The 17,884-nt window shown below is 46.4% G+C and overlaps 1 protein-coding gene across 4 annotated transcripts in view; it reads left to right on the top strand.

Moving 5' to 3' along the window:
* The window catches only part of PFKFB1 (6-phosphofructo-2-kinase/fructose-2,6-biphosphatase 1), a 52,911-nt gene extending 35,113 nt beyond the window's left edge, over positions 1 to 17,798 (top strand). For 2 of the 4 annotated variants that reach the window (XM_044305272.1, XM_044305271.1), the window contains 7 exons: positions 6,503 to 6,710; positions 7,073 to 7,219; positions 8,085 to 8,189; positions 11,770 to 11,899; positions 13,492 to 13,554; positions 15,801 to 15,865; positions 17,400 to 17,797. In XM_044305272.1, coding sequence (XP_044161207.1) covers positions 6,503 to 6,710; positions 7,073 to 7,219; positions 8,085 to 8,189; positions 11,770 to 11,899; positions 13,492 to 13,554; positions 15,801 to 15,865; positions 17,400 to 17,459 — 778 coding nt within the window. In that variant the 3' untranslated portion in view covers positions 17,460 to 17,797. Of the gene's footprint in view, positions 1 to 6,502; positions 6,711 to 7,072; positions 7,220 to 8,084; positions 8,190 to 11,769; positions 11,900 to 13,491; positions 13,555 to 15,800; positions 15,866 to 17,399 lie in introns of all 4 variants that reach the window. The other 2 variants (XM_044305268.1, XM_044305270.1) reach the window with 2 other exon arrangements.
* The last annotated feature ends 86 nt before the right edge of the window (positions 17,799 to 17,884 follow it).

Here is a 17,884-nt window from a genome sequence, read left to right as displayed (position 1 = left end):
GGAGACCTGGTATTTTACTCCTTGGAGCTCTTCACCACGTTGTCCACCATGTCTGCGGCAAGAATGGAGACGTTCATTGAGCTTCAGTATGTTAGAGAGCAGGAGGAGCTGAGCAGATTAATGTACAGTCATAATTTGTGACTTATTGCTCGATATCCCCGCTTAGTCTGGGCTTAGGAGTCCGGTGGGCGGTCCGATTAGTGACGAACAGGCTTTCCTCTGTCATTACATACAGAGATGTCCGCCATTCACTGATGGAAGCGCCCACTGGACTCCTAAGTAGGGATGTCAAGCAATGGGGGCTCCATTAGACCTGTCGACAGTCGGCCATATCCTCACTAACGAGCGTTTGTAAGAACGCTCATTTGCCTTGACCTGCCTGTGTAATAGAGCCCTAACGCTGCGTTCACACCTGAGCGTACGGGATGGAGCGCTTTGGAACAAGCGAACGCCCATTGTCGCGCGTTCCCGTCGGTCTATGTACGGGAGCGCGCGACAAGACGCCCCAAAGAAGCTCCTGAACTTCTTGGGGCGTCGGGCGTTTTACAGCGCGATCGTACGTGCTGTAAAACGCCCAGGTGAGAACCATTCCCGTAGGGAATCATTGGTTCTTGCCTGTTTAGCGTTTTACAGCGCGTAGGAACGCGCTGTAAAACGCTCAGGTGTGAACCCAGCCTAAAGGTGCTGCCGATGAATAAGCAAATGCTCGTCCGGCAGGCAATGCTTAAAAATCGTTTTGCCGTCAAATCGCGCTCTGCCTTTGGCAATCGAGTCAGTATGGGGACAAGTGATCTCCATACTGTGGAGAAGATCGCTGCATGGAATAGCAGCAGTCTCCTCCACTGATGAGCAGGCGATTGCCAGGAAAGAACTCTTCCTTCATGTAAATCGTACCAAGTCGTACTGAATCATTGCTTACAATCTGTTCATTTTAGGCTTGGGTGTCCGGTCCTATAGAGACTTAGCCATCACTGTATGTACACGGATAGGTCCACCCACCGGACTCCTGAGTTTAGAATAAGCAGACGGTAAATGAATAAAATATACTGAATCTTTTTTTCCCATAAAACTTACTGTAGATATTAATCTGCTCCGCTCGTCCTGCTCTATCACCTGCACCTTGCCCTGCATTTCATGGTAACGTGGTCAGACCTTGATGGAACAATACTCCTAAGCACATGTTTACCAGGGGACCTATTATTCCCATGGCCACAGCAGGGGACACTCATTGGTGTGGAGCCAGCTACAGCTGGATTGCCTGATAACAGAGGGAGGAGATTTCCTCCCCCTTCCTAACTTCCCATACAGAACCTCATGCCCCATGCTCCGTGCCTCTCATGTGAGTACCCCGTGGATATGTCACATGGAAGATTAGCCTCCACGTTACATGTAAGTTTATCCTTCTCTCCCAGATGATGTCATTTGTACGATGCTTTGTCTTGTCCCTGCAAGTGGCATCTGTAATTTTGTATATCGACCTGGCCAAACCTTGCAATGTACCCCCTATCTGTCCAGTTGGCACCCCTCATACCTGATGTGGGGTGCCTTGGCTGCTGGAAGTACATGGTGGCTCAGTGGTCACCATTGCTTTGCATGGCTGGGTTCCTGAAGGCTGCAGTTTCTATGTTCTCCTTGCGTTTTCTTTTATTTTCTCATGGCTTCTTTGTAATCCAGGAGTATGTGATGTCGGAAAATTGTGAGCTGCATGAAGGCCAGGGAAAGATGGGAGTAATGTGCGATATAAGGCCTCATGCACACGACCGCGCGGATACCGTCCGTGTGCCTCCCCAAATTTTCCCTATGCTACAAATTTATATTCTTCTCTGCAAAATGGAAAATAATAGGGCATGTTCTATTTTATTTATTTTATAATTTTTTGCAGGGCCACAGAACGGACTTGCGGATGCGTACAGTACACGGTGTGCTGTCCGCATTCTCTGTAACGAATGGGTCTGCATCCGATCCGGGGGGGGCGGAAACGGATCGGTTGCGGACCAAAACTATGGTCGTGTGCTTGAGGCCTAAGGGGGTAGACAAGCAATGCCTTATGTGCAGGGACAGATGGAATATGCTCTCTGGCTGGTAGCATATACTGGTGCTGAGATATATACGTAGATGCTGTCGGCCTCTGTTGGGTCAGCAAAGATCTGTTTCCCATGAAGGGTCTTCAGTGCAAGATGTGATATTGCTGCATTACCATCGCTGGTGTCGCTGGGAGCGATGCCGGTATGAGTGGAGGAGTGTGTCCCCGGCTAGAGGAGTATATACCGTATATAGTGAGGCTCGGTCAGGGCTATTGTGGTGAAGTGCTTGGCCTTTCAAGGATTAGCATAAGTAATGTGTTTATGGCTGCCGTCTGGTGAAAAGCTAAGAAAACAAACCGGTTGCATTCGCTGTAAGTAAATGAATGGGTTAATGTGGGGTCAGGGTTACTAAAGTAGACTGGGGGGCTAATAAACCTGGACATTGCCCCCCCCCCCCCCCTGGGTTTTTCATTATGGGGTTGTGCCAAATTCTGAAGTCTTTTCTCTGTGGGAGTTTTGGGCAGGAGGGCACATGCCCCCTGGGCCGGTACATATCCAGGGCCACTGCGGCCCCTAAACTCCACTGCACGCATATACTGCAGAGCGCAGAGGTGCACCTAGCCTTTCCGCTGCCTGAGGCGAAAACTGAACCTGCGCCCCCTCCCCTTCCCAATGCCAATTTCTTAACCTAAGCCCTTCCCTTCAGCCCAAGGCCCTTCGGCTGCCCCTACCTGGTGCTGCCCGAGGCGATCGCATCACGTGGCCTCATTGGTGGTGCGCCCCTGGCCGACGCAGGTCATTCAGGTTAATGGCACACCCTGTTCTCTTGCTTGATAGGGGTCTTAGGTGATCAGATTGGTTAATTCGCAATAATTGCCAGCAGGTATGACCTTCATTCTCGATAATTGCCTGCTCGTCAGAGATGGTGAGAGCAGCAGTGACCTGCAGCAATCATCTCTGGTGACAGTATGGGGGTGAGTGATGGCTACTGCAATCTCTTGTCCCATAGAGAATCATGGTACCTGGGCAGCACGTTAACACCGACGGATCTGCTGCCCAGGTGACCGTATCATCAATGCTGTCACCCGATGAACGAATGTATGCTCAGCGGCACCTTTTTTATACAGGTCAATTATTGGGTAGGAGCCTTCCTGATACTTGCCCTGATCATCTGTCGGTTTAAAGGGTCTTTATGGGCTGGCTTATACTGTAAGTTGAAATCCAACATGCCCAATTCTTCTCTTTCTGACCACTACGGTCAGGGTAGAGTCAGGAGGCCCTTATATACATTAGATGGACACATCACAGTGGGGAGAGTAGGGACACCGCCAAAATCAGGGTCAATAGCAACTGTGGCATCTAAGTGGTTACAGAGGAAGCACTCTCTCTCCCAGTGGCACCCCATGAATGGATCATAGGGTGCTGATGTCTGTGCATGGCAGGCTGGAACCTAATGAAGGCCCCAGCCTTGACTGCCATGTATCCTAGCCGGTCACGCCTCTCTGGTGCTGCCTGCTGGCGGATGTCAGTATAGCACTGACAGAATAATGCATTGCATAAGCAATTCCAATGTATTATTGAAGCAATCTCCTATTAAAGTCCCCTTGTGAGACTAGTATATAGTTAAGTTTCATTAAATAAAATAAAAAATCCATTTTTTTGCCATTGAAAAAAAAATTCTTGATGGAAAAAATGGCTAAAATAGCTGCATCTGTAATTACTTGCGGTAAAGAATTATCATGTAATTTCCCATACAGTGAGCGCTGTAAAAAAATATATATATAATGCCAGAACTGCTATAATTTTTTATTTTATTAAACTTTTTTTTTTTGCCTATTCATCCTCAAAAATATGATGCCAATAAAAAGTACAAGTCTTCCTGCAAAAATGAAGCCCTCACATAGCTCCATATAATGAAAAATAAAAGTTATGGGTCTTGGGGTACAGCGATGCAAAAACATTAGAATTTTTTTTTTAAGGTTTTTATTGTACAAAAGTAGTAAAACGCCAAGAAATTGTATTTGGTATCGCCAGACCCTGAGAATAAAGTTATCGTGTTATTTATGCCGAAAAATAAACGCTGCAAAATTTATACCGAAATAAAAATCGGTAAACCAAAATGGTGCCATTAAAAACTACCACTGTTCCCTCAAAAAAAAAACAAGCCCTGATACGGCAGCATAAATAAAAATTTTAAAAAATTATAGCGATTGGAATGCCACGGGGAAGAAAAGAACAAAAAATTGCTTGGGAATAAATTTTGTCTTCATTCAGCTTTTTGACTCCCCCTAGTGGAGCCTTCAGGCAGCCAGAATTGTTTCTGGCTGTTTCAATGGAAGCTGGGGATGTGACCCTCAGGGAGTCATGATGGTTAGTAGACTAAAAGGCCTCATGCACACTAACGTTTTTTGCCGACCGTGTACGGAACCATTCGTTTCAAGTGGAACCGCAAAAAAAAAAAACTGAAGTTACTCTGTGTGCATTCCGTGTCCGTATTTCCGTTCCGCAAAAAAATAGAACAGTACTATCCTTGTCCGTAATACAATAATAGGACATGTTCTATTATGGGCCAGCTGTTCCATTCTGCAAAATATGGAATGCACACTGACGTCATCCGTATTTTTTGCGGATCCTTTTTTTTGCAGACCACAAAATGCATACGGTTTGTGTGCACAAGGCCTAAGACTGGCCATACATCTTAGAACCTGCCAATTTCAGCGGGACCTGCCATCTATCTTCCCAACTCTAGGGGGGGGGGGCTTCCCAACTCAATTGGGAGGGGGGGGGGGGGGGGGGAGAGAGAGAAGGGTCGAGCAGTTGGATTTCAACTTGCCCAATCCTTTAGTTTTCGGGGCAATAAGCCACCACAGAGGAGTCTGACAAGTTGCTTACTCCCCATTCAGAACACATGCATACTTGGCCTGGGTGAGTGTGTATGTGGGGAAGGGGGGGGGGGGGATATAAACCAATAACATGTATGACCGGCTGTAGTTTGTAAACTGATGTAATCAAAGATGGCGTACTGCAAAAGATTAAGGGGGAGATTCACCAAACTGCTGTAAAGTAGAACTGGCTTAGTTGACCATAGCAACCAATCAGATTCCTCCTTTCATTTTCCAAAGGAGCTGTCCAAAATGAAAGGAGGAATCTGATTGGTTGCTGTGGGCAACTAAGCCAGTTCTACTTTACACCAGTTTGATAAATGACCCCACTGGGTCCTCACAGATTACAAGTGATCGCCTCAGATCCCAGCAGTTGGACAACCCGTGACCAACTTCTTCTCTAGGGAACCGTTTAACAAATGGGGATTGTTTAAAGGGAATGTGTCACAGAATATTTTTATATATATATTTTTTTTTTTATGCCGCTGGAAACCAGATAGCGACATATATTCTTTTTTACTAATCGGTTTTAAATTTTCAGATTGCATTTTTTTTTAAATTCCATTTCCTGAACAGGATTATGGGGGCGGCCATCTTGCCTGAGCTGTTACACACAATAGATGAGAGGGGGGGCCTCACTGACTTCTCTGAGAGTTTTCTGGGCATGCTCTGACCTGTGCAGAGGCCAGGAGGGAGTAGATAAGCTGTGATATCCCCTATTGTAAATGGTGGCTCCTGTGTTATCTTCCTAAAGTGGTGATATCTGTCATTCCGATCCTGCCTGCTATGATGAGCGGATCAAAAGTTGGCACCTATTAGGCTTAGTGGCCAGGGCGAAAACTGCAATATTTAGTTTTCTTTTTAATGTAGGTATTGACATGGAAAATTAAAATGGCATGATTATTTCACATAAAAACTAAATTTGTCATTTTCTAATGACTCCTTCCCTTTTAAATTCACTTTCTCCTTCAAATTCCAAGATATCTGGAAACCTCTCCCCAATTGCCGTCGGTGGTCTTTGTTTAGCATCTGCTTCCCATGTAGAAAGACCTGTCAGGAGAGGGGAGAGGTCCCCTTTAACTTTCACTTTTAGTAACTACTTGCATTCCCCATGTAATAACAATTCTTGACCATCTATTCTTCTGACTCTACCATTCCTTTATTCTTCCTTCTAGCGGTTTTGAATGCATTAAAAGCAGTTTACAATGGAGATCCAGCTGGGCGTTACCAGTTGGGGGTGTGTCCATGCACAGTCTAACACTATCCAATCAGTGCTGCCAGTGTGAGACTGGGCAGGGACACGCCCCCAACTGGTAACGCCAACCAGGACCTCTATTGCAAACTGCTAGTAATTCGTTCATAACGTCTAGTAGGAATAATAAGGGGATGGCACATCATAGGGTCATAAGAATAGATGCTCCAGAATTGTTGGATGGGGAATGCAAGTAGATACTAATCAGACCTGTTGGGAGAGGGGACAGGTGCTCTTGGACACTCTGCTTCTAGATAAGCCATGTCTTGTGGTGTGATCCGTTGTCTGGTCCGCCATCATAACCCCCCACCGCTCATTTCTTTTTCTGCTCCTCTCCGTTGCAGCGATCTGTCTTATATTACGATTTTTAATGTTGGGAACCGATACCTGGTGAACCGGGTCCAGGATCACATTCAGAGCCGCACGGTCTACTACCTGATGAACATTCACGTGACCCCTCGCTCTATCTACCTGACCCGGCATGGGGAAAGTGATCTCAACCTCATGGGCAGGATTGGAGGGGACTCTGGGCTTTCAGCTCGTGGAAAGCAGGTAAGAAATGTCCTACATGTCCCACCGCGCCCATAGAGGTTGCGTTCCAGATTAATAATGCATCTCTGCTTCCGAAAAATGACTTGTGACTCATTCCTGCGCCCATGGGGGTTGTCGCCCACCATTCCTCGTGAAATTAACAAGGTAGATGTAGGTTATATATTCATAAGTCATAGTAGTATGGATTATATGTATGAACCAGAAAGCTCAGGATGAACTGTAGGATAGGTCCCTTCCATGAAGGGGTGTATATACTGGGGAATGCATTGCCCCTTTTAAGATCATGATCTCCATAGGTGCTGGTCAGCTCTTCGTGACTTGCGGTTGCTCACTTTTTTCTTTTTCCCCCCTTTCCTTTCCAGTACGCCCATGCACTGGGAAACTTTGTTAGATCACAGAAAATTACAGACCTAAAAGTATGGACCAGTCACATGAAGCGCACCATCCAGACGGCAGAAGCGCTGGACGTCCCTTACGAGCAGTGGAAGGCCTTGAATGAGATAGATGCAGTAAGTGGACTACATCACCCTTCATATAACTTACCTGTCTACAGACTCTGTCACGGCTGTATCGTTACCCATGCACCTCATATAGGGTACAGACTCTAGAGACCAACCCTGTATGGAGACTTAATGGAAGTGCTCCAGGGTATGGAGACTTTTTTTGGCAATGCGCCATGGGAAAACAATATGCAAAGAGGTACCTCCCAAGAAAGAGAACCATCTCACTAGCACCACCTTGAGGAAGTGGCTGCCTAGGAGTCAAAATCCAACCTTGGGACATGACCAGGGAAATGGCTAAGCCAAATATCCATCCTCCAAGGCATCACACTCTCCAGAATCCTATGGGCAAGCACCCCAAAACTGCTGTCTACGGGATGGATATCTGGCTTGGCTATTTTCCCTTGTCATGTCCAAAAGCTCGTTAAAAAGTCAGATTTTGACTCGCAGGGAGCCACTTCCACAAGGTGGCACTAGTGAGATGGTTATCTTTCCTTGGGAGATACCCCTTTGCCTATTGTTTTCTCCATGCAAAAAAAAAGATGAATTGACTGTGCATGAATGCTAAGTATTTCACTTGTCGGAGCAGCAGTTTGTGCTCCAGAGCTGCTCTTCCTACTGCTACAGGAAGTTGCAACTATAGTCGGACATTACAAAGGGTATGGGAAACTGGCTTTGGTCAAACAGCCTTCACACAAGGAGGCATTACACTCTCCTGTTTGCATACGCAAGGGGAAGCCCACCTTCATCAAAGCAAGACCATCCACATGGCGGCCCACCAGTGCCTTGACGTTAGCAATGCAAATACCTCTATGTAGGCTTTCCATTCATCTCGGCTGTCTCTGCCCCAGTCATTAAAACCTTCTCTTTCCAGGGGGTGTGTGAGGAGATGACGTATGAAGAAATACAGGAACATTTTCCAGAAGAGTTTGCACTAAGAGACCAGGACAAATATCGTTACAGATACCCCAAAGGAGAGGTGAGTGTGGAGTGATCTGACATGAGCTGTATTAGATCCACATCTGCAGGGCTTCCCAGGGCTGAATTTCTGTGTTATATTGGGTTTTACACTCTGCATGCAAAGCAATATAAAAAGTCTACAAATCTATTGCTGCTTTACCGCCGGAGGATATGTGAAGATGTCCTAGTGGATTTACCGGTATTTTTTTGCCCTATATGATGCACTTGCCCATAAGGATAAGAGAGGGTTATCAGCCTTACTAAAGGCTGAAACTCCCACTGTGATGTCTAGCCTCTAATGGTCCATGAAGGTTTTGGTAGCGGCTTGACAGATGTACTGCAATGATAAATTCTGCCCAGAAAACTGAAATGAATCTTGAAGAATGAGCATGAACCCCTTCAGATGCAGAAAGCCCTTCCTGTTGGTAGCATTCCAGGAAAGCCTCACAAATCCACGTTATCTGAGAGCCTTGCTAGCCCACTGACCCTGTTTAGGACCATAGAACTGGATGAACAATCTGTTGGATGATCTGAAGTTGCTAGTTCTTTGCAGGTAAGTAATAAACAGCTGTCTCTCCCCACTACCATCTCCAGGAGAAAAGGAAGGTCCTTCTCTCCCCTAACATCATCAGTAAACAATTTGGCAGAATTTTTAGATGCAGTTCTTGAGAGGTGAAGGCCTGTAAGTCACTGACCCTTCTAGCTGGTGTGAGGGACCGAATTACCGGGGCCACAGCTACTGTATTTGAAGGATAGTTTTACAGTAGAGAAACTTCAGGCGGCTCAGCTCTAAGGGTTCGAATGGAGCCATGGTGAATCTTCAGTTCAATGCTGGAGTAGGAAATGAAGGGCTAGTCTTAAGAGCTAGTGGACCTGGTCTACAGAAGAGCTTCGCAACTGCAGGCTGAGGCACTGTTGGTTAGAAGAGGTGATTGTGGGGAGCAAAGATTTCTCCTTGGGCAAGACTGTGCTCCAATAGGAATGATGACATTCTGGAGTATGCAACAAGGATGCACCACAATTCCAACACATGTATTAAGGAACGCGCCACAATTGCGTTTCAGAGTGCAGATGTGCACCAGACAGCTAATGCATCTCAAGGTCTACATTTTAGCATCTGGTTTGTCCAGTTTGTAAAGCATGATCTAAAAGTATTTATACCCAGACTGTAGATATAACAACGGGGGTTCAGCCCACACCTCCGGCACATGCACAAACCTAGGGGAGGTGTGTGCTGGAAGTCAGAAGAATTCACCACAATGGGGACGTTAAACAAAAGGCCTCAGACCTGAAGGTTACATCACTCCTCCACTGGCGTTTTAATATAGTGATTAAGTGGGACTGACTGTCTGCAGACATTTAAACCTGACTCAAATACACACCCGAATCCCCAAAAAGTAGGGAATAATAACCAGGTTTGTCAGAACTATAAGTAGCAAGGTCCAGTCAAAGCTATGGTGGAATGTCCCACAACAGTGACATTCCACCATAGTCCTCTTGCCCCGGGATTCTCGTAGATCCAGTCATACTATCTTCTTCCACATGCTGTATGGCCACACTCTGCATGGCCCTATAGGCTGTTCTTTCAGCCACGTCTCATCTGTGCAGAGTTTGCCAAAAGGCATCTTCGCTTCCTCACTTTTCCATCATCCTACCGATCTTCTCAAAACAAACTCTCCATCCTGCTGCCACCCCCAAATACTATACTGTAGAAAAAAAATCGTACGTCCCTGAAAATACTAGTAACATACAAAAATGTAGCCAAGCAGAGTTCCCTCAACAGTTATTGCTCCTTTTTGTAGTGCCCCAAGAATTAAAAATGCCCCTCTAATGTCTCCAGTAGTATACTTTCCAAGTGACTCCTGACTCCCGTTGCAGGCCTCTTCCACCCTGCGGCCTGAGACGTCTGCGTTCCGGCACAGCCAGTTGTAATTACATCGTAGTGCCGTCTGGCCATAATTGCATGTTCTCATGGTCTTTTAGGCCTAGTGGTGTGTGGTCATAACATCGCAACCATCTGCACGGCTGATAGTATTCTCATAGGCTTGAGGCCTGGTGGCCTACGAACAGCAGACGAAATCATACCGAGGACTGCAATATAGTTCAATTTAGGAGGGTGACTTCACTTTCCAGCTGCCAGAACATAAAGCTTCCAGTGTTGACAGTGGAAAATTCAGGTGGTTGCGTAACTGACTGGCGGTTATGAGGAGGGTGCTAGCACCTCAGGCAGCTCCCCGGGCTTCGGCCCACTGGCAGGTTTCCAGGTGGGGTCTATGGCCTGTCTCTCCCTGTTCTCAGAATAAAATACCTTGGGTGCTGTCAAGGATGAAGAGGAAAGTCTTTACTTGCCTAATAAAGCATCCAAGCATGTCGCAGTGCAACACCATAGAATACCATTATAAAATATGTCGGTGTAGCTGCACCCTATATGTCGCTGTGTAGCCCCAGCCTTAATGGTCAGGCGGTATTGTGGGGGCGGCGCAGCTATTAACAATGAAGACGGACTAAGGTTACTTTCACACTTGCGTTGTTTTCCGGTATTGAGATCCGGCAGAGAATCTCAATACCGGAAATGTTTAATATTTTTTTCCATTTAGTCCCCATGCATTTTGAATGGAAAGAGGTCAGTCCAGGATGTCTTCCATTTCATCAGCATTTCGTTTTGTGACCGGACATAAAACCGCTGCAAGCTGCGGTTTTGTGTCTGGTCATAAAAATTGATCTGGCACTGTGAACAATGCAAGTCTATGGTGACGGATCCGTGTTTTTTTTTTTGGTTTAATTAGTCTGCGGCGGCTCCTACACCCACAAGACTCAACCGCACCAACAACACGACTGCGCCATGTTGTAATACCCTTAGTCCAAATAAAGGGCTGCTTTAACATTTTCATATATGGCAGTTGTGATCTACTAGGTCGTTCTCTGCTGGCCCTGCCTGTTTGCATTTAAAATCCGGCGCCTGGGCCGCGGCCGTACCTATCTTCAATCTGCGCAGGCGCACTGAGAGGCGGCCGCTCCATCCTCAATGCGCCTGCGCCGATGACATCACATCTACACCCGGCGCAGGCGCATTGAGGATGGAGCGGCCAAGCGAGCGGCCGCCTCTCAGTGCGCCTGCGCAGATTGAAGATAAGTACGGCCGCGGCGCAGGCGCCGGATTTTGAATGCAAACAGGCAGGGCCAGCAGAGAACGATTCCGTTCCCTGGCCCTGTCAATCACAATGCGGAGGGGGCGTCATTAGGATCGGAGGATGCGGCTGCTACCAGCAAGTAGCCGCCCTACTTGCTGGTAGCAAGGTAATTTACATATTATAAAAATAGCTTTTTATCAAATTCTACTGAACCAAAATGATTATTTAACTTATGTATAGGGAGCTCGCAGTATAGGGATTATTAGTAAACAAAAAAAAACAAAAAAACGGTTTAGTGGGCTGACAGAAGCCCTTTAAACTATAGACCGCTTGCACTAGTTTGGGGGGTGTTTTGGAGCTGACTTAATCCCTTTAAGGACTGCTAATCTATATTCTGTATCATTGATTCACAGAAATGTGTCCATGTAAAAGGACTCATTGTAACCATATGCTTGTATTGTTCTCTAGTCCTATGAGGACCTGGTGCAGCGACTGGAGCCGGTTATCATGGAGCTGGAGCGTCAGGAGAACGTGCTGGTGGTCTGTCACCAGGCCGTCATGCGCTGTTTGCTGGCTTATTTCCTGGACAAAACTGCAGGTAACCGATTCTGTGTATTTCATCTTGGACAACCGCTACATAGCAGTCAGTGCAATCAGACGTACTACCGCCAGCCGGTCATGGAGCTTTCAGGTGAGTGAATCGATCCATAGTCGCCAAAAAAAAAAAAAGTCTTCAATGATCCCCCCCCCCCTCCCCCAAGTCCAACTTAATTTCATATACAAAATTCCATAAGACATGCGGTTGACGAGTCCACCTTCATCCTGACCACCAGCCCCCCATGCCACGTGACGTTTCGGGAGTCCCTCCCCATTACTCATAAGCATGGATCGATTCACTTGAAAGCTTTATGGACTGTTGGCAGTAGGTCTGTTGTATTGGACTGACTGACATCATACGGAGTGAAGTGAGACTCCTGACAGCCTGATACATGGGTCTGCTTTCTATTTAGGATTGACGGCCACATAGAGACATGGCTGTCTGTCTTCTCCCCCCTCCCCCTCCCCCTCCCCCTCCCCTCCCCCCTCCCCCTGTAATCACTGTGATGTCATAGTACTGTAATAAGTGATGCCCACAGATGTCACAGTACCATAACACTGATGCCCACTGACATCTGTGGGCATCACTTTTATTACAGTACTATGACATCACAATGGGCATCAGTCTTGTATAATGGTGCTGTGACATCTGTGGGCATCACTTTTATTACAGTACTATGACATCACAGTGGGCATCAGTCTTGTATTATGGTACTGTGTGATGTCATAGTACTGTAATAAGTGATGCCCACAGATGTCACAGCACCATAATACAAGACTGATGCCCATTGTGATGTCATAGTACTGTAATAAAAGTGATGCCCACAGATGTCAGTGGGCATCAGTGTTATGGTACTGTGACATCTGTGGGCATCACTTATTACAGTACTATGACATCACAGTGATTACAGTACTATGACATCACAATGGGCATCAGTCTTAGATGATGGGGCATTTAGTAGCACTGGGGATAATAAACGCAGCACCATAATACAAGAGTGACGGACACAGTGATGTACCTCCAAGTTCTGCCGCTAAATTATTAGGGTCTCCCATAGACTATAATAATGTCCAACACAGATGGGTTTGTCCAGGTGTCTATAGGACCACTTTTGTCTGTAGGCTGTGTCTGGTATTGCCTCAGTTAAATCAACGAGGCTGAGCTGCAATACCAGACACAGCCTATCAATAAAAGTGGCGCTGTGCCGCTGTGTAGCTGCCCCCTTCCTGTTACTGGACTTATTTTTAAGGCATTTGCGATCACAGACATTTGTCATATCCATAGGATTTGCTATAGGGGTCTGATACATGCGGGTCCCACCTCTGCAATCTGCCCTTTGTGTTGAGAACAGGCAGCTCGGCAGTTTTTTACTCCCATAGAAGTAAACGGAGAGAGTTGTGCAGAAGCACCGCCATGTGTCCTTCGTTCCCAGAGGTGGCACCGGCATCTATTAGATAATTATGATATGTCTTGTGATGTAAGAGGAATGTGCACTTCAAGCCTTCTTTAAATAGCACTTTAACAAAAATTGCGCACACGCCAAAGCGTAGAGGAAGAAAGCAGAGCTGATCATAACTTCTCTTTTTTGCCAGAAGAATTGCCATACCTGAAATGTCCTCTGCACACCGTGCTGAAACTGACGCCCGTAGCTTATGGTGAGTGCCACCTTATGAATAAACATACAGTATGTGGCGGGGTCTAATGGGCATGTTAAGGTGGTAGACCTGGGGGCCTGCAGTTGCGGGGCAGTAGGGTGAGAGGCGCCCTGAGAAATGGCGATCGCAAGTGGTTAGACAGAAGAAAGGAGTCTTGCTCTAAGGCCTCATGCGCACAAACGCATTCATTTCAATGGGTCCGTAAAAAAAAACGGAAATGACTGTGTGCATTCCATTTCCGTATGTCGGCTCTGCAAAGAAATAGAACATGTCCTATTATTGTTCGCATTACGGACAAGGATAGGACTGTTCTATGAAGGGCCAGCTGTTCCGTTCCGCAAAATACAGAATGCACACGGACGTCATCCGTATTTGTGGACTGCAAAATGCATACGGTCGTGTGCATGAGCCCTAAGGCAGGGAATGGCAACCTCCAGCAGGTCAGAAACTACAACTCCCAGAATGGGAGTTAGAAGAACAGCCAAGCATGTTTGTATACTGGGAGTTGTAGTTTGGCTCTGCATCCGTGATACAGAGCACATGCACTTGAATGGGTCCGCAATCCGGAAGACGCGGAATGGAGGCACCGAAGCAGACAGATCACGGGCCCATTCAAGTTTAATGAGATTGCATCCGTCTGTGCCAGCCTCATGGATGGTGCCCATGCAATCTGTGGTTCCCAATGAAAAAAAAAAAAAAATATATATATATATATATATATATATAGCACTGTAAATCTGATGGGCAGCAATATATAACTAAGCTAAGCAAGTTTTAGGCAATAAAAAGGTATTTCCTCATTTCCCTGGTTCTCTTCTGGCCCTTTGTTTACCTGCACTAACAACAACCTCTGTCCCTCCCCTGCTCTGCAAAAGGAGTGAATAATTCTGGCTTGAGTGACGTGTCTGCCTGCTGGGATACTCAGCAGAAGGTTTTATGTGTAGGACTACAAGTCCCAGCTGTACTATGACCCTGCTGATACAAACCTACCTGTACTTGTGCAATGCTCTGCAGAACTCCTCTAGTCTGTCAGCTCCTGTGCCCAGCATTTGTCTCATCACTGCCTGCAGCTACTCAGTAAAGCCTTCAGCCCTGAGTTTGTGCTGCTGAAGGGGTTAAAGCTTTTCCTGAAGAATCCAGGGGGAGTGGCCAGCACAGTGACGTCATCAGCTCCCTCAGTCTTGTGCCCGAAACAAGCTGACATCACAGGTCATGTGACCCTCAGTGAAATCTGAGAGAGCAGCAACTGTAGATGCAGTAAGTGCATGGTAAAGCCTTTACATTTGATTAGTTAGAAACATAGAACAAAAAAATAACTCTGCAGCCATATGCCCTCACTTTAAAGGGGTTGTCCATCACTTTTTGATCAGTGAAAGTCTGATTTGTAGGATTCCCACTGATTTTGTACCCCCCCCGCCCCCGCCTAAAGCCTCATTCACACGTCAGTGTTGTCCACTCATTTTGACCATTCATTTTAATGTGTGTATTCAGACATCAGTGTTTTCAGCACGATCCATGGGTCCGTTTTTATAGCACGGACGCTCTATTTTGTCCGTGCTCACAGATCCATCACGCCCATTATAGTCTATGGATCCGTGAAAACCACGGATGCCATCTGTGTTTCACTGATCATTAGGAAGAGATGCTTTTGAAAATTATTTTTTAGCTGTGCAGGGTCAGTAAAACACGGATGGCACACGGACAGCAAAAAACTGACACACGGATCCACCACTGATCACGGATTTGAGCATGGACGTGTGAATGAGGCTTAAGTGCGCTCCTGGTCCAAAAATAAGTGGATGCGGTGCCGAATCGGCTCTGTGGATCCTTAATTCTCTGGATTGGGTGGTGGTCCTAGAGGTTGAACCGCCTTGATCATAGTGATGAGGCATGTCCTGATGGCTCGATAGGCCCCTCAAGTGCCCTGCCGCTCCATTTATTCTTTGTGGGACCATTGGAAATGAAACGTCGGAGCTCTGTACTCCATCTCTGGCCGTTCCATAGAGAATGAATGGGAGTCTGGGCGGCCTGCTGTTCCATCGGGCTGTTCTCTGGATCGGTGGAAGTCCAAGCGCTCAGATAGGGGATCACATGAAGACTTGACACACAGCCCTTTAAGAACAGCTGGTTGTCAAGACGTGGACGGCTTTAGGCCAGATGTCCCCTACATCTTCTTATGAAACTATTTTGCCTGTTTCAAAACATTTTATCCGTAGTAAGTGTCCGTGTAACTTCTCTTCCTACAGGTTGTAAAGTAGAATCGATCTACCTGAATGTGGAAGCCGTAAATACACACCGAGAAAAGCCATTGGTGAGTAGACGGCTTACGTGAAAGACTGCGCCAATTAGTGGTCTGGTTCAGAATAGGCGCTTTCAAATAACCTTTTAGAGAATTCAGCATTTGGTGAGGGTCCCAAATAATAGACACCCCGTTATTGCCAGAACAGCAATGAGTGTCATTACAGCACCTGGCCGATAGGTTCGCCAGCTCACCTCTCGCAGGATGGAGACCAGTATGCAGGGAAGAGTGGGGGTTAATAAATATGTAGTGTGTATATTTATGCACTTCACCTAGTTGCCTTAGAGGGGCTGCCTCACTTCAGTAAATGGCATTTATCATGTAGAGAAAGTTAATACAAGGCACTTACTAATGTATTGTGATTGTCCATATTGCCTTCATTCCTAGCTTGGTTCATCTTTTCCATTACATTATACCCTGCTCATAGCCAGGGGTTCCGACCACCCTGCAATCCAGCAGGGGTGGTCACGCTGGGACCACAGGAGCTCGCACAGCAGCTCCCGTCCCCGCCACCACCTATCTGTGCTGCAGCAGTGGTCGTAACCATGGAAACGAGCAGTGTATAATGTGATGGAAAAATGAATCCAGCCAGCAAAGGAAGCAATATGGAGAATCACAATACATTAGTAAGTGCCTTGTATTCTAAAAAGGCTGAACAACCTCTTTAAGGTCTCATTCACATGATCGTCGTTTGGGTCAGCATCTGAGCCGCAAACATAACGGACCCATTCACTTACAATTGGGCTCAAAAGATGCGGACAGCGCTCCGTGTGCTATCCACAAAAAACAATGGTTGGCCCGTTCCGTTAATTGCGAAAACCTACATGGCCGGCATCCGTGTTTTGCAGGCCACAAAACACAACGCAGTATTTTGTTGCTGTGTCTATTTAGTATTATTTTGCAGCTGAGCTTTGTGCGGATTAGGTCCGCAAGCGTTGCGTTCAGTGAAAAAATTAGTGGTTTTGCAAACAGTCATTCAGTTTTGTCTGTGATCGCATGCCGTTTTTATCGCGCGGGTGCACCCATTATACAAACATTTCTTAGCAACCATCGGTGAAAACGCATCGCATCCGCACTTGCCTGCAGATGCGATTTTCACCCAGCTCCATTCACTTCGATGGGTCCAGTGTTGCGTGAAAATCGCAGACTATAGAAGATGCTGCGATTTTTCATGCAACGCACGTGTACACGGCGCCATTAAAATGAACGGGTCCGGATTCCGTGCGGGCACAATGAATTTGCATTGCACCCGTGTGGAATACTTGCTCGTCTGAACGGGTCCGCATCCTATGGCCCCTTTCATTTTGAATAGGTCTGCAAAAAAAAAAAGACAGCACACCGTATGCTATCCGTTCCATAGCCCTGCGGACAAGGATAGGCATTGTTACAATGGATGCAATACAGATGTCACACGGACATCATCTGTATTTTTTTCAGGATCTATGTGTTGCGGACAGCAAAAAAAAACGGTCATGTGCATGAGCCCTAATCCTGAGATGCACCTCCCCTGCTCTTACTAACCGTTCTCCCTCTTGCTCTGTTGCAGAACGTAGCGGTGTCTCGGGATCCCGGGGAGGCGTTGGACACGGTCCCAGCACACTTTTAAATCTGAATGATTAGAGGCTGAATTTTTATTTTTTTAATGCATTTTTTTTTTTTGTCAAGTAGGAAGTTGAGCAATAGGAAATCTGCTAACGAGCTGTAGATATGTTTTAGACTGTTGTGGTTTAACCCTTTTTATCCCAAACCATTTTAAGTCACGTTGTAGTGGTCACAAACAGACTGAGGATACAAGCCATCTAAGTTTCTGATGGATGCCTGAGGCTGGTTTAGGGTCCATTCACACGTCCGTTGTTTCTTTCCTGATCTGTTCCGTTTTTTGCGGAACAGATCTGGACCCATTCATTTTCAATGGGTCCTGAAAAAAAATCTGACATTGTGCTGTCCGATTTTTTTTTCAGGACCCATTGAAAATAAATGGGTCCAGATCTGTTACGCAAAAAACGGAACAGATCAGGAAAGAAACAATGG

The sequence above is a fragment of the Bufo gargarizans genome, chromosome 9, assembly GCF_014858855.1.
Source record: "Bufo gargarizans isolate SCDJY-AF-19 chromosome 9, ASM1485885v1, whole genome shotgun sequence".
NCBI lineage: Eukaryota > Metazoa > Chordata > Amphibia > Anura > Bufonidae > Bufo > Bufo gargarizans.
Note: the sequence above shows the minus strand (reverse complement) of the source record. Positions and strands in the feature narration are given on the sequence as shown.